Source organism: Pipra filicauda, unplaced genomic scaffold (assembly GCF_003945595.2).
Source record: "Pipra filicauda isolate LSUMZ 115617 unplaced genomic scaffold, ASM394559v2 scaffold141_size4267151_pilon, whole genome shotgun sequence".
NCBI lineage: Eukaryota > Metazoa > Chordata > Aves > Passeriformes > Pipridae > Pipra > Pipra filicauda.
In genome coordinates, this window is record NW_024103896.1 from 3233640 (window position 1) to 3247107 (window position 13468).

The 13468-nt window shown below is 37.4% G+C and overlaps 1 protein-coding gene across 1 annotated transcript in view; it reads right to left on the minus strand.

Moving 5' to 3' along the window:
• Positions 1–13468, minus strand: part of SYTL2 (synaptotagmin like 2) — a 53006-nt gene that overhangs the window by 4812 nt on the left and 34726 nt on the right. Inside the window, exons 9-16 of the mRNA XM_027719828.2 lie at positions 9216–13271; positions 7645–7746; positions 6651–6704; positions 5133–5180; positions 3986–4080; positions 2171–2290; positions 1070–1239; positions 415–517 (exon numbers count right to left, since the gene is read on the minus strand). Coding sequence (XP_027575629.1) covers positions 415–517; positions 1070–1239; positions 2171–2290; positions 3986–4080; positions 5133–5180; positions 6651–6704; positions 7645–7746; positions 9216–13271 — 4748 coding nt within the window. The remainder of the gene's footprint in view (positions 1–414; positions 518–1069; positions 1240–2170; positions 2291–3985; positions 4081–5132; positions 5181–6650; positions 6705–7644; positions 7747–9215; positions 13272–13468) is intronic.

Below are 13468 nucleotides of genomic sequence, written 5' to 3' on the forward strand. Positions count from 1 at the left end.
ACAAGATGAATTTTTAATCAATGCTGTGTCTGAAAGTGATAAGGTTAGAAAAAATGTGTCTGGGTTTATAAATCCATAACTGGTCATTTCTTCATTTCAGAAAACAACCAACAACCAACCAACAACCAACCAACAAACAATAAAACTCAGCTCTTTCCTTTTTATTTCAAGCATCTTAAGACCATACTTGGCTTGTATTTGTTTGCAAGAAGTATAAAACAGTCAATGTTCTCAATGCTGTATCCAGAGTCCACTGTAGAGTGAAGGACAATGGAAGGACACAGTCATCTCTACAGAACAATCCCTTTCATGCTAACATCTCTTTTGAGTGCATCTAGACCTGTGCCTAAAAGTTAAAGTTCCTCATACATCACACATGCAGTATTTAATTTCTAGTAGTAGTTTGATAAATACCCGCAGTATTTCATTATAGACTGGATTAAAAGTTTTCTTTTTGACAGAAGTCTTCCGTTTGCCCAGCTTGTATTTCTCTGGAAGCAGGTAGGTCTTTACATACCTAAAATTTAGACAGGCTTGTTAGAAGAGAAAAAACTCACCCTTCTCCAACTTCCTTTTCCAAAATACACAAGTATTTGTTTATAAAGTGAAAGAAATCCTCTTAGGTAACCATTATGTTGTTCAGCTTGTACATTTAAGAAATAGAACAACAGTGGTGATGTATAACATCACCACTTCCTTATAATACCCTTCTCCAATGGAAAATCTGTTGAAATGTCTCCTCAACACAAAAATACAGAATATATAACTATAGCAGGCCCAGATATATTTATAGACTCTAATCCTACCATCTGAAAAGTAGAATTTTAAAAGAGAATTTAATATTCTTAAAATTTTAAATTTCCCATATTAATATATATACCATTTTATAGTGGTAATTCTATATTCAATCAGATTGAAAAAAAAAACCACAAAGCATGTATAGCTTCTTCATCTATTTATTGGGTTGTTTACTCTAACAGGTTAGAGAGATTGGATAAACCCATCAGTTTTCATTTTCACATTAAAAGAAAAAATTCCATTAGAAAATAAATATGTTCTTTGTACTTACGGGTCTGAGCGCTGTCGCTTAACATCTGCTACTGCCAAGTCTTTACACTGGCAAATAAAAATGTGGAGCTCGTTCAGCTGTTCTACATAATCAATAGCAAACTGAATGTTCCCCTTCACATCAACATTGCCAAAGTCTGCACTATAGATGCTCATTAGACTTCCGCTCACCTGCATCATACAAGAGGAGAAAAGTTTTCCAGGCATTGCATTTCACCAGATACTTCAAGATTAGGGTAGAAGTTATGCTAAGAATTCAGACAGTAAAGAAATCAACTGTGTCTCTTCGGATGTAATAACAAAATGTAATGGACACCATTTTACAAGCTCCTCAGCCAGAAGATTAACAAAAGAGAGATATTTTGAAATCAAAGGTGTTAGACCAAGTTTTCTACAAAAAAATTTGAATGCGTTTATTGCATTAATATTACTTCTAAATCTCTTCATCTCATCTTCCTTGCAGAAAGCAGAGCTTAAGAATTTAAGACTTCCGAAAATACCAACAAAAAGACTAGTGGATAAAGTCTATATGGCTGAATTATGCACCTAAATATGTAGCTAAATAAAGCACTGAAAATTAAACACTACACATAGAGAAAGAGAAAGATGTATAATTTTTTTTTTAATGTCAACATCATTCCCAAAAATTCTACTCTTCCTTACTAAAAGTCCACATAAACAAATGACTTTTGGTTAGCTAATTCACTGACTCAATTGCATATCCAACATTCCAATAATGTCTTCTGCTTTCACTTGTTTCTCCCCCTTTCTCCTTTCCTAAATGTTTGTTCTACATAAATTGTTCCTCATTTTCAGCTACAAATGTAAGCTCTTAGGATAAAATCCATCTCTCTGTTCAGAGTCCTGAACAGGCTCCAATATGTTACTAGAAAAAAAAAAAATTAAATCTATTTAATTTTATTTTATTTGCTTCAGGCAATTTCATGCAAGCAATTACGTTATGTTCATATAACAGAGACAGAAAGAAAGAGACAGAAATGCCAAGGGAAGAAAGACAAGAGGAATGAGAAGAGCGATGAAATAATGTTTAAGAGATTAGCAAAAGCAAAGTGCCATTAAAACAAGGCTTTGGTTTACATACAGAGGATAAGGAGGCCATGCCAGAAGAGCTGCTAAGATTGGTTAGAGAGCTGGGACTCTTCTTGATTCTGCCAAAGGAATAACTGCTTTCTGACGCTGTATCTGTCTCTCTGTCATCACTCTACAAAAACATCACAGAAAGAAAGTCCGTTGTACTTTCTTTATAATCACAAAGAACATTGAAAAAACAAAACCAAACAAGCAGAATTTTAATGCAGATTGAGACTCAGTGGAAACCTGAATTTAAATTCCCTTGTAGTGCGACATGAATAATCTTTCTTGAATTAGGTCATGCATTTAAAGTTGAAAGCAGATTTTTCTGATGAACAACATACACTGATAATTTTTTTTTATGCAGCAATGCAACTAGGTTCAGGGTTTTTTTGTTTTAAATCTCAAATAGCAATGAAAAAGTACAAAGATAAGTGTATTCAGACAATTATATATATTCAACTTCTCTACATCACTTTCTCATGCATAAACTTATGGAAGTGATAGTGCTCAGGTCTCTTACCAGTCCCTTTCTGCTACATAGCAAATGCTATCAGTTCAATGCCTGTATCAGGAGGGCAGCTGGCTGGAAGGTAACATGCACAGAACAGCACTGGGTACAGCAAATGGGTTTTGCAAAGTCTTTCTTATAAGAGGGCAAGCAGGACCCTGCTTTTCCGCCAGGGAAATGCAGTTTTGGTTTCCTTGGTCATTATCAGGTTATGTGCTTTCAATCCCATTCCATCTCAATGCTATCTCTGCACTAAAAAATTGATTTACTTCCCACATGTAAGCCTTGGCATCTTCCTACACAAGCAGTTATGGACAACATAATCTCTCTGTTGTATTCCACCCACAAACAATTTACATTCCCCTCTCCATGAAACACTTTTGAAATGATGTCATATATCTTCTAATAAGAGATGCAAGATTAGTAAACAATTTCTACACACATTAAGGAAATTATTATTTATATAAATAAATATATAGCATATAAGTAGTTTCAATAAGTCTTTAAAAAAATCTGTTGATTGTAGCTTCTCTAGTTATGTCTATACTCGTAAGTAAAAGGAGGCCAGGATTGTTTCCCATTTCAGAGGTTAAAGGTAAGGACTGACTAATGTCCATCCTACTTAGCACAGGGCTTCTTGACGGAAAATTGATTTGGAGAGTGCTATTTGGAACTGTACAAAATAAATCCAGAGACTGAAGTAACTGTTAAGCCGTGTGGATAATCAGTCCTGTTACATGGACTGTTTGAAAAACAGGAAAATCCTAAGTCCTTTTATAGGGGAGGGATAGATAGTGATTAGACACTTTAAGTGACTTTAATGGCTTTAAACTGAATGCCTTTAAACTAACTGACAGAAGGTGGGTTTAGGTTAGATAACAGGAAGAAATTCTTTACTCTGAGGGTGGTGAGGCACCAGCACAGGTTGCCCAGAGAAGTTGTGTATGACCCATCTCTGGGAGGGTTCAAGGCCAGGCTGGATGGGGCTTTGAGCAACCTGGTCTAGGGGAAGATGTCCCTGCCCATGGCAGGGGATTTGGTATTAGATGATCTCTAAGGTACCTCCAAACCAGACTGTTCTGTGATTTTGTGATACAGAATCATAGACATCATAGACCAGACAGTTCAAGTTGCTTATCACTTTCAAACTTCAGTGTCATTTTAAGAGATTTGAATACGGCCTCAAGCTTGTTCCAAGGTCCACACTATGATGATGATAACAGCTAAAATCAGGAACGGCATGTCGTTGGGAATTTCACTTGAATGGAGTTAACAGACAGGTGCCTAAAACTATATTTCAGAGAGGGAGCTTACCTCTTCCTGTAGGAATGATGGTACCGACTTGCTAAGTCCTTTAAGTTTTTCAGGGTTGGAAAACAGCTTATCAGGCTGTGAAGGCACTGTGGAAACTGAAGAGCAGTAATTCAAAAGGCTTCAAACCATGTTTGTACTTCAGAACAGTGAGATTCCATAACAGGACACGGTTAGAAACAAACCACTTCGGATGAAATACATGCACATGCACAATCAGTTTAGAACTTGGATGCAAGGGGGCTTTTTCCCCCTAGGACTCAGAGGAGCTATCATTAGGAAGAATAATCTACTTTGACATCTCCTATAACACTTGGTAAAGAACTTTGGTGGAAGTTGCTTAACATGATATACAAGCCTGGGTGCTACAAGCAAATTCCAGTCAAAAGTAATAAGGCAAGCATTTTCAGTTTATCTTCTAGATTTTCTTCCTAGAACAAGAATAAGTGCATTCATGCACTAACCATGTCATCATCAATATTAGAATCAAGATAAGGTTCTTACAAGCCGAACTATGTTCTTTTATTTACTTAGTCTATTTAACAGCAAAAGGAACATTTGTGTAAATCAAGCAAATTTTAGAGCTGACGAAGGAAGTCTCAAGTATTCCTACTTAATTATAAGATGTATATCTCATGAATGACGCACTTTTTTTCAGCCCATCTCTACCACATTTGTATATCTCTACTAAAGTTCACTTCTGTGCTCTTTCACTGTACAAAGCATAACTGCACAAGCTAGCTTTGCAAAAATCCAGTTAGCAGTAAGCCCATGATTCTCAGAATTTTCCATGCTATAACCCCACTTATATGTAATGATAAACTAAAGCTGGACTGCATGCACATTGCGAAATGCACCAATACTGAGTGCACAGAGAATTATTTGGCAACTAACAGCCAGCTACAGGGGCACATATCTATTGCATAAAATGAAACACTTCACATGATGGGATTGTTTGCAAGGTGAGTGAAGCTTTTGCTGTCGAAGCTCAGCTCATGCTCAACATACCAGTTATCATCAGTATGCAGTTAGATGCACGTACAGATGTGTAACTTATTAGTTGTTAAATCAAAAAGTATTTTTAATTTATTAGTTTAAGTATCAGTGGAGAAGTCTCTCCACTGTCTGCTGGAAGAATCCTATTACTCACTTCCTGTTGCATTTTCAGTCCTCTCTGGATGCTGATCAGGTTTCGGACCTGGTCAGTGCAGTGTTGACGACAGTCACTCAGTAGCACAGTTTTGCAATGTTATAAACAGCATCAATATACTTTATATGTGGGAAATGTTTTACTTCCCCAGGCCCCATAAACTTTGTGGGTTTTTATTCCTTCCAGTCTTTTAGTAGTGGTTTAGATAGTAAGTCTTTATGAGTATTAGGTGTTTCATTTTGATGCATCATGGAGCAAGTTGTAAGAGTAAATGCAGAACTAGGGACTTAGTGGTAGACTTGGCAATGCTGGATTTGCAGTTGGACTTTATGATCTTTAATCTAATTTTTTTTTCCAACCTAAACAATTCTATGGTTCTGTTTCTGTGTTTTGCGTCTCTGTTCTCCTTGGAGGAGAACAGATCATAACAAAGGTAATATGAGTGTGCAAGCTAAACAAAAATCAAGTTTTTCACTGTTCTAAATGAACAGCCTTTTCAAGAGATTCTGTCTGTACAGCTATCAATTTGACTGTGTGTAATTTTTTCATAACTTCACTCTTAATAAACTTAACTCAAAAAACCCTACTCTTTTCAGATAAGTCTCTACACATTCACATTGAATGCAAAACAGGATTTCAGTAGGGGTCTTCATTTGAAAGCAGAGTGCAGAATGGTGCTTAAGTCTTGTTTCTTTGCTGAATGTTGTTGTATGCATCCTAATGTGCTATGATTATACTCTTTATACTTTGTGCCAGTAACATGCAAAATGCTTTAAAGCATCTAAAACATGAAAAAAATGCAACTGTGCGCTTTTAAAACTGTAGTGCTCCAATGCATTAAATAAAAAATTGTGTGTTATATTCCATCCTATTCAGTGTTATTTGATGATTTTCAATTCTGTTCATTTAGACACGTTCTTGGAGCAGGTTTGCTTTTTTTTTTTCCTGAGATTTGGAATTTCCAAAGGTATAAAGAAAAACTCAACAGTAAGACATCTGTAATGCACTAATGGACTGATGGTATCAGCACTAGCTGATCCAGCAGTTCATCCATTTCTTAGAATAATTCTACTTTACAGGACTGAGACAGGGATTTTAAGAGATGTTCCTTTTCGACTGATGTGTTCTGAAGAGTGTTTTGCACTAGCAAAAGTCATCTTGCATCTTATAATGCAACAAATGAACAGATAAATTCAATGTTTACTTAGGCCAAGTCTTTCAACTGAGTTAGTGTTTAAAGCTCCCTATGATTTCAGTAATTGTTCCATAGGCTGAAAGATTGAAGGCCAAAATAATACACTGATAAATGGCACAGCTTCTACAAATATAGGAGGACATAAATACATTCCTTAAGAATAAACAACACAACAGAATTCTACAAAACCTTTTCAGTCATGCTGAGGTTAATAAAATCTAAAAGCACAATACAATTCTTGGTTTAAAAAAAAACACCTTCAGTAGCAAACAGAGGACATTGAAAAAGCAATAAATTTCCATGCAGACACAAAAGATATTTACCATCTTCAGCACTAAGAGCTAATTCTTCCTTTGGATTATTTATTTTTTCTTTGTCTGTGCAGGAAAAAATAACACATAGTTAGAAACTTCATTGTTGAGTGTAAAATGGATGGCAGTGGTAATCACAGAATTAAGAGTAATGAGGACAAAATCCACAAACAAACCAGCAAAGCCATGGGAATGGTTAAATTCAGGAGATGCATTTACTTCACACACTACTTCCAAGCCTACATCCAAAGCAGGGGTCTCGTGTTGGCGGTTTCTATCAGCGTGCTGTTGCAACAGTGTTAGTACAGACCTAAAACCTAGAAACTAGTTAGAAGCAAGCAATAGCATAAGCAGTATTAGAATAATAACTTGCTAACAATAGCCAACATCTTTCAAAAACTACATCTCCACACTTCAGTTTACTGATGTAAGTTCAGTCTGTGTCTTCCCCATTAGACATGAGATAAGCATGAAAAGTCTCAGGGGCAGGGTGAAGGGAAACAGGAAAAATAATTCAAAAAAAGAAATCCTAGGAGGCTACTGAGGGAAGTCAGGAATTCATTTTAAGTATAATATCTCAAAGTGAGTTTGGTAGGACACACTCGGGTGAAACATTACTAAACTGAGTTTTTCATGCTTTCACTGTCTACTAATTCAGTCCAAGCAAGAAGCCAGGAGGTAGTGGCAGTTGTTGCTCATTACCAATTTGGGTAATTGCCAATACATTCACTATTGAAAAACTATCCAGGAAACAGTTAATCACTATCAACATAGTGCGTTTCTGGAAGATGTCTGCTTCACAGACCAGCGTTGTTTCAAAATTAACACAAATAACTGAAAATTAAATTGTATGAGAAAATAATATGGTTGCACAGTACAAGCTCTATACAGCTTAACAAGAAACAAAAACAAAGCCATGACTTGGCAAGGCTGTGTGGAAGACCAGCATTAACACATTTAAACTAAACTGGGGGTCATGGGAGACACACACAAGCTTTGTGCTCACTTGAGGTGGCTGATGGAATGTCCTCTAGACTTTTGGAAGGCTTTTTCCTATCTGCACTCCTTTTCAAAGCCATCAAAACAGGGTTTAATTCTTCTTCAGAACCTGTTATGAGACAAAATATATGAACACTGCACACACAGAGATGCCACTTTAAGCAAGTCAGTGAAGATCCAGCCACGAGTTTCTCATGAGAATCTATTTGGACTCTTAGCAAAGACAGTGAACACTCAATGAAAATACAAAATAAATTCAAAATTAAATAAATATCTAATTTGAAGTGCCTATTTTTACTCTCTGAATATCCTCAGTCATCAGCAGAAACCTGTTGCTTGATTTCCCCTGTGTAGGTATCTGTCTTTACTGACTATTAATGGGGTTTGGGGCAATTATAGCACTTAATTATTTAAGAATAATATAAGATAGACTGTACCCATTTTGTAACCATCTTGTTAGGAATAGGCACCCCAAAAAAAAGTTAATAGTTTTAGTTTTCTCCCCTCGGTGCAAATTTTTCTGTTATATTCTCTCCCCAGTGAAAGTAATTTTGTTTTAGTACTTGACTAACAACACACACACAAAAAAAACCCCAGCTGTGGATGTATTTGGGTCTCTGAAATTATGCAATCTTCTCCAAAGGCAGAATCAAGACAGACTTAGCTCCTTCAGAAACATTTAAGACTATCTCTCCTCCCTATCTCACTTTCCTCCCCCTCCACCAACCAATCACACCCTGCAGTATTCTGTCTGTAATTACAGGTGTAATTACAAATTATGTTTGATTTTTTCTTATTTGTTTCAGTTTTCGCTGACTTCCTTTGGAATCTCACTTTCAAAACAGGCTCAAGTGTAAGTTGTCAGGCTGTGGAAACTTCACATATTTCTCAGATTCTCCAGCTGAAGAAAATGTTCCCAGTCTCTCAGTATGAGACTAAAAAGGTTAAATTATCTCCTCTGTCTTCAGCTCTTTGATGACTATCACACACTAAACATTGTCTAGAGCTGCCATTCAACCAAATAAATGTGAATCCTAGTAAACACATCTCTTCCTTTATATGTTCACTTTCCAGTGCAACAGTCAGCAATGCTAAATGAAATAGCATAGAGTATTGGTATTGTCCTTATATCCAACCATTCCACTCATGAGCATTTATCTTTGAAGACTAGCTGGTCAAACTAAAGACTGTAGTCAAACAGTGACTGATATTTTTTTTCTCTTTTAATCCAGATTTAAAGGAATTAATAGATTGGGTGTTACAAATTAACAAATGTGAAGGTGATGTCATGGAGGAGGAAGAAAAGAGTAAATCACGAAGACTGAATTAATTCATGCTGCTAAACTCCCTTTACCAAAAAGGTTTACCCAAATGTAGTATGTGTCTATCAAACACTTTCCAATTACAGAACTTAATTAATTCTTCCCATCCTTCCCAAACAAATACCCACAGCATTCAATTAAGAAATAAGTATCACACAGACTTTCTGTTAACGTATTTCAAGTTGGCTATAAAAAAAAATATTGTATCCATGTTTAACAACTCAGCACCATGAATTTTAGAAATCAAACAGCTCACGAGTTGAACTTCTGGTTTCAGAGTGGAAATCAGAGTTTTCATCTGAAAACTTGGATCCCAAATTTAAATTGTCCTCTTCCTCTTCATCACTATCCTCATGCTGAGACATTAGGTAGAGCAGAGCTTCTTTTGGCTGGGGGGAGTTGCTATCATCCTTAAGTGGTGTGCTTGCTCTTCTGAAATTCAACAGTGCTTGAAATTCTGAATTCTGTTCAGAGGCCTCTAAGGATGTGCTTTCGTCTTTCCTTCCTTTTTCATTTATCTGAAATGGCTTGATTGCAATCATATTTGTCTTGCCTTCCAAGGGAGTAAGATCAACTGGAACCATGTTTCTCTCTTCTATTTTATTAATAATTTCATTTCTTTTAAGATCAAAAGCTTCAATTTCACTTACTGCAAGATCATTTACTGAAGCTTTGACATTTTGTTCTAGAGCTTCCCCTTTGACGGCTAACTTTATTTGTGTATGATAGGTACTTAGAATATTATATGGCTGCGACATAGTTGTGCATAGAGTCTCTTTTTCTGAGGGAAATGCAGGATCTCCAAACTTTTCTTGCTCATGTAACTCTTTGGATATTGGACATGAAACTGTAGATGCTTTTTGAACAAGTTTCGCTAAAGAACGACTGAATTCACTGAATTTTGCAATATTTGAAACAGAAGTTTTTTCTACTGTTTCTTGTATTTCTTGAGGATGATCTCTCTCTTGTTGATGTGGAACATGCATACTTAGATTAGTCTGTATTTTACCTTGCATTTTCTTATCCATATTTTCTGGCACAGAAGCTGTTGTTTCAGAGACCTCTTTTGGTAGCTTCTGGAAAGTAACATCAGACACTCTATATTCAGCCTTGGACAGTGCAGATCTTTCTGTGGTCTCACCCCTTTCCTGCAGCACCTCTTCATCATGCTTATAGGTCATACCCTTAGCTTCCACCTCATCAGTTCTCTGTACCATGCCGTTAGCAAGTTTTGCTTTAGGAGGTGGTATTTCAGAGGCCTCCTTCTGCAACTTCTCTAAAGCAAGATTCCAGCCACTGTTCTTGGATGGGGCAACTGACTTTTCTACCATCTCACTGATTTCCTGCAGCACCTCTCCATCATGCTCATAGGCTGCACTCTTAGTTTCCACCTCAGCAGTTCTCTGTACTATGCTGTCAGCATGTTTTGGTTTAGGAGGTGGTATTTCAGAGGCCTCCCTCTGCAGCTTCTCTAAAGCAGAACTGAAGTCACTGTCCTTGGATGGGGCAACAGACTTTTCTACCATCTCACTGATTTCCTGCAGCACCTCTCCATCATACTCATAAGTCATACCTTTAACTTCCACCTCAGAAGTTCTCTGTACTATGCTGTCAGCACGTTTTGGTTTAGGAGGTGGTGCTTCAGAGGCCTCCTTCAGCAGCTTCTGTAAGACAGAACTCAAGCCACTGCTCCTAGATGGGGCAACAGACTTTTCTACCATCTCACTGATTTCCTGCAGCACCTCTCCATCATACTCATAAGTCATACCTTTAACTTCCACCTCAGAAGTTCTCTGTACTATGCTGTCAGCACGTTTTGGTTTAGGAGGTGGTGCTTCAGAGGCCTCCTTCAGCAGCTTCTGTAAGACAGAACTCAAGCCACTGCTCCTAGATGGGGCAACAGACTTTTCTATGGTCTCAGCGATTTCCTGTGGCACCTCTCTGTCATGGTCATATATTGTGCTTTTAACTTCCACCTCAGCAGTCCTCCACATTGTGCTGTCAGCGTGTTTTGGTTTAGGAAGTGATGTTTCAGCAGCTTCCTTCAGCAGCTTCTGTAAGACAGAACTCAAGCCACTGACCTTGGATGGGGCAACAGACTTCTCTGTTGTCTCATGAACCTCTTCAGGCTGACCAGTAGCTTCTTGGCATGTTGATTCTATGCTGCAATTAGTTTCTGATATGCTATTCATGTCATTGTACGTTTTCATTCCCACCCCTCTATATTCAGGAGGCTGAGATACAAAGGTTTCTCTGAGCAGGTTCTGCAAACCAGAGCCCTCAAGAGTATCATCCTTGTCTGCTGCCTGATGCTGTAAACGCAAAGGTTCAAATTCCCTAAATAGTTTTCTGAGGCTTTTTTTGTTCTCATGCTCATCTGTTGATGGCATATTCACTTCTCCTGTATTTTTGCCCATTTCTTCTTCTTGATCAGCAGGAGAAATATCATGGATCTCTTCTACTGTTCTCTCAAAGACCTTGCACTGATTTGATTGAAAAGTTGTCCCTTTCAAAACATTTTCTTTTAGGTTTAAGCTACATGACATCTCAGAGGCTTCCTTTTCTAGCTTCTTTAGAACTGATTTAAATACATCAAGCTCACCTTTAGGTTGAACAACTTTCTCCACAGTCTCTGCAACTTCCTCCTTAGGGAGACTGATATCCAATGGACTAGTCTTGTTCTCCACTTTTTCTGTGGGTAAACATAGCCTATCACCTGCTGCTGTCTCCTTCAAAGCATTTTTATCACCGGGTGACTGGAGCAACTGCAAGGAAACATGATGATATTTTGATGAAACAATACTTTTTCCTATACATTCTTTAACTGCTTGCTCTGGAAGACTCATCTTTTCCTGGGATTTTGAGGTAACTGGTTTTCTGTTCAGCTGGACAGAGTCTGTATTTTGTGTGTGTGTCACATTCAGACCTTCCAGGGTAGGAGATCCTAGAGACTTTTTGCATACCAGAGAATCTTGTTTCTGTGGTTTTTCTCTCTCAGATGTTTGGGTTTGTTGTTGAATTAACTCTTGCTTGCTCACATTATCTCTACCTTTGTCTTCCTTTGATTTACTTTCATAGATTATTGAACTACTATTATTTGGCAAAGAAACATCTTCCCTGTCAATTCTACTCTGGAATTTAACTCCAGTATCCCAGAAGTTTCTCAAACTCTGAAACCGTGAAGGATCTGAAATTTGATTCTTGGACTTTTCATCCATTTTTTCTTTTAAAGAAAAAACTTGAAAGCTGGGCTTCTGTTGGGAACAAGCAGCAACTTTTCCTTTAAGTGTTTCCTTCTCATCTTTGCTTTTTGGGGAGGCTGAAGTGACACCAACTCTGGACTGTAAGTTACTGGCTTTTGGCAATTCTGTATATTCATGGACTTCATCAAATGGAAGTGTTCCTTTTGGCTTTTTAACTGCATGGTGTGGTCTAAACTCCAAAGAGTGCTGATGTTTATTTCTTGAATCCTGGCTCATACAACTCAACTGAGGACTTAATGTATTCTTGCTCTGATCGCGCAATCTATTAGGTGGGTATACTGCAGTTGGTTCTATTTTGTCACTTTCTCCAAGACCTTTCAATGCATGGCCACCTGATGCACTAGTATCGATACTAACTTCTTTCTCTCCATGCTCGAATATAGTTTTATCCCTTTCCCAGAATGCTCTGATCTCCCTTATTCTTCTTTTTTCTTGTATTGCCTTCTCTGATTCATATTTCTGAGGTTGTAGCTTGTGTTCTTGATGTTCCAAGAGATTTGATTTTTGATTTTGTTGTTTGATTTCTTGACCACGTTCTTTTTCTTCAGCTCCTGTACAATCAAATTTAGTTAGCAATTTGCCATTTTGCTCCTTATTCACTTCCCCTTTCTTAGGCTTCACACTCTCCTTTATCAGCTGTGCATCTTCTGAAGTAAATGATGTAGATGAAACACTGTTCTGTTGTTTAATCTTTCCAAATGGTAACTCTTCTGTAACTCCTGTTTTTCCATGCATGCTAGGCCCACTATGTTCTCTAGGAAGAACTGCTGTTCTGGTTGAAAAGTCCACTTTCTCTTTGGACTCTCTGCCTTGGGATCTAGTTGATGCATGTTCCCCATCTTCAGTATCAGAACTTCGTTTAAACCAGTCTAAAACTTTTGATACAGATTCATCAGCCACTTTCACAAGTTCATCAGCATGTTTGTCAGGCTTGAAAGTAGTTTTAGCATCTCTCTCCTCAACAAGATCAGGCTTACCTTGTTGAAGACTTGTAGAATTGGTATTTGACACCTCACGTGCTTCTGTCTTAACAGAAAGTTGATGTTCATCTACAATGTAAACAAACTTATCAGAGTTATGAATTAGCCACGTGACTCTAAAAACATTTGGTCTATTTAGAAAATTCTCAGATTTTTTTTTTTTTAACTGTTAGTGAAGCAAAGATTTCTCTGTCCTTGTGTTTTTGGAAAGAACCTTACTATGGGCAATAGAGAGGAAAAAATTCCTGCAGTGATATATCCTATTG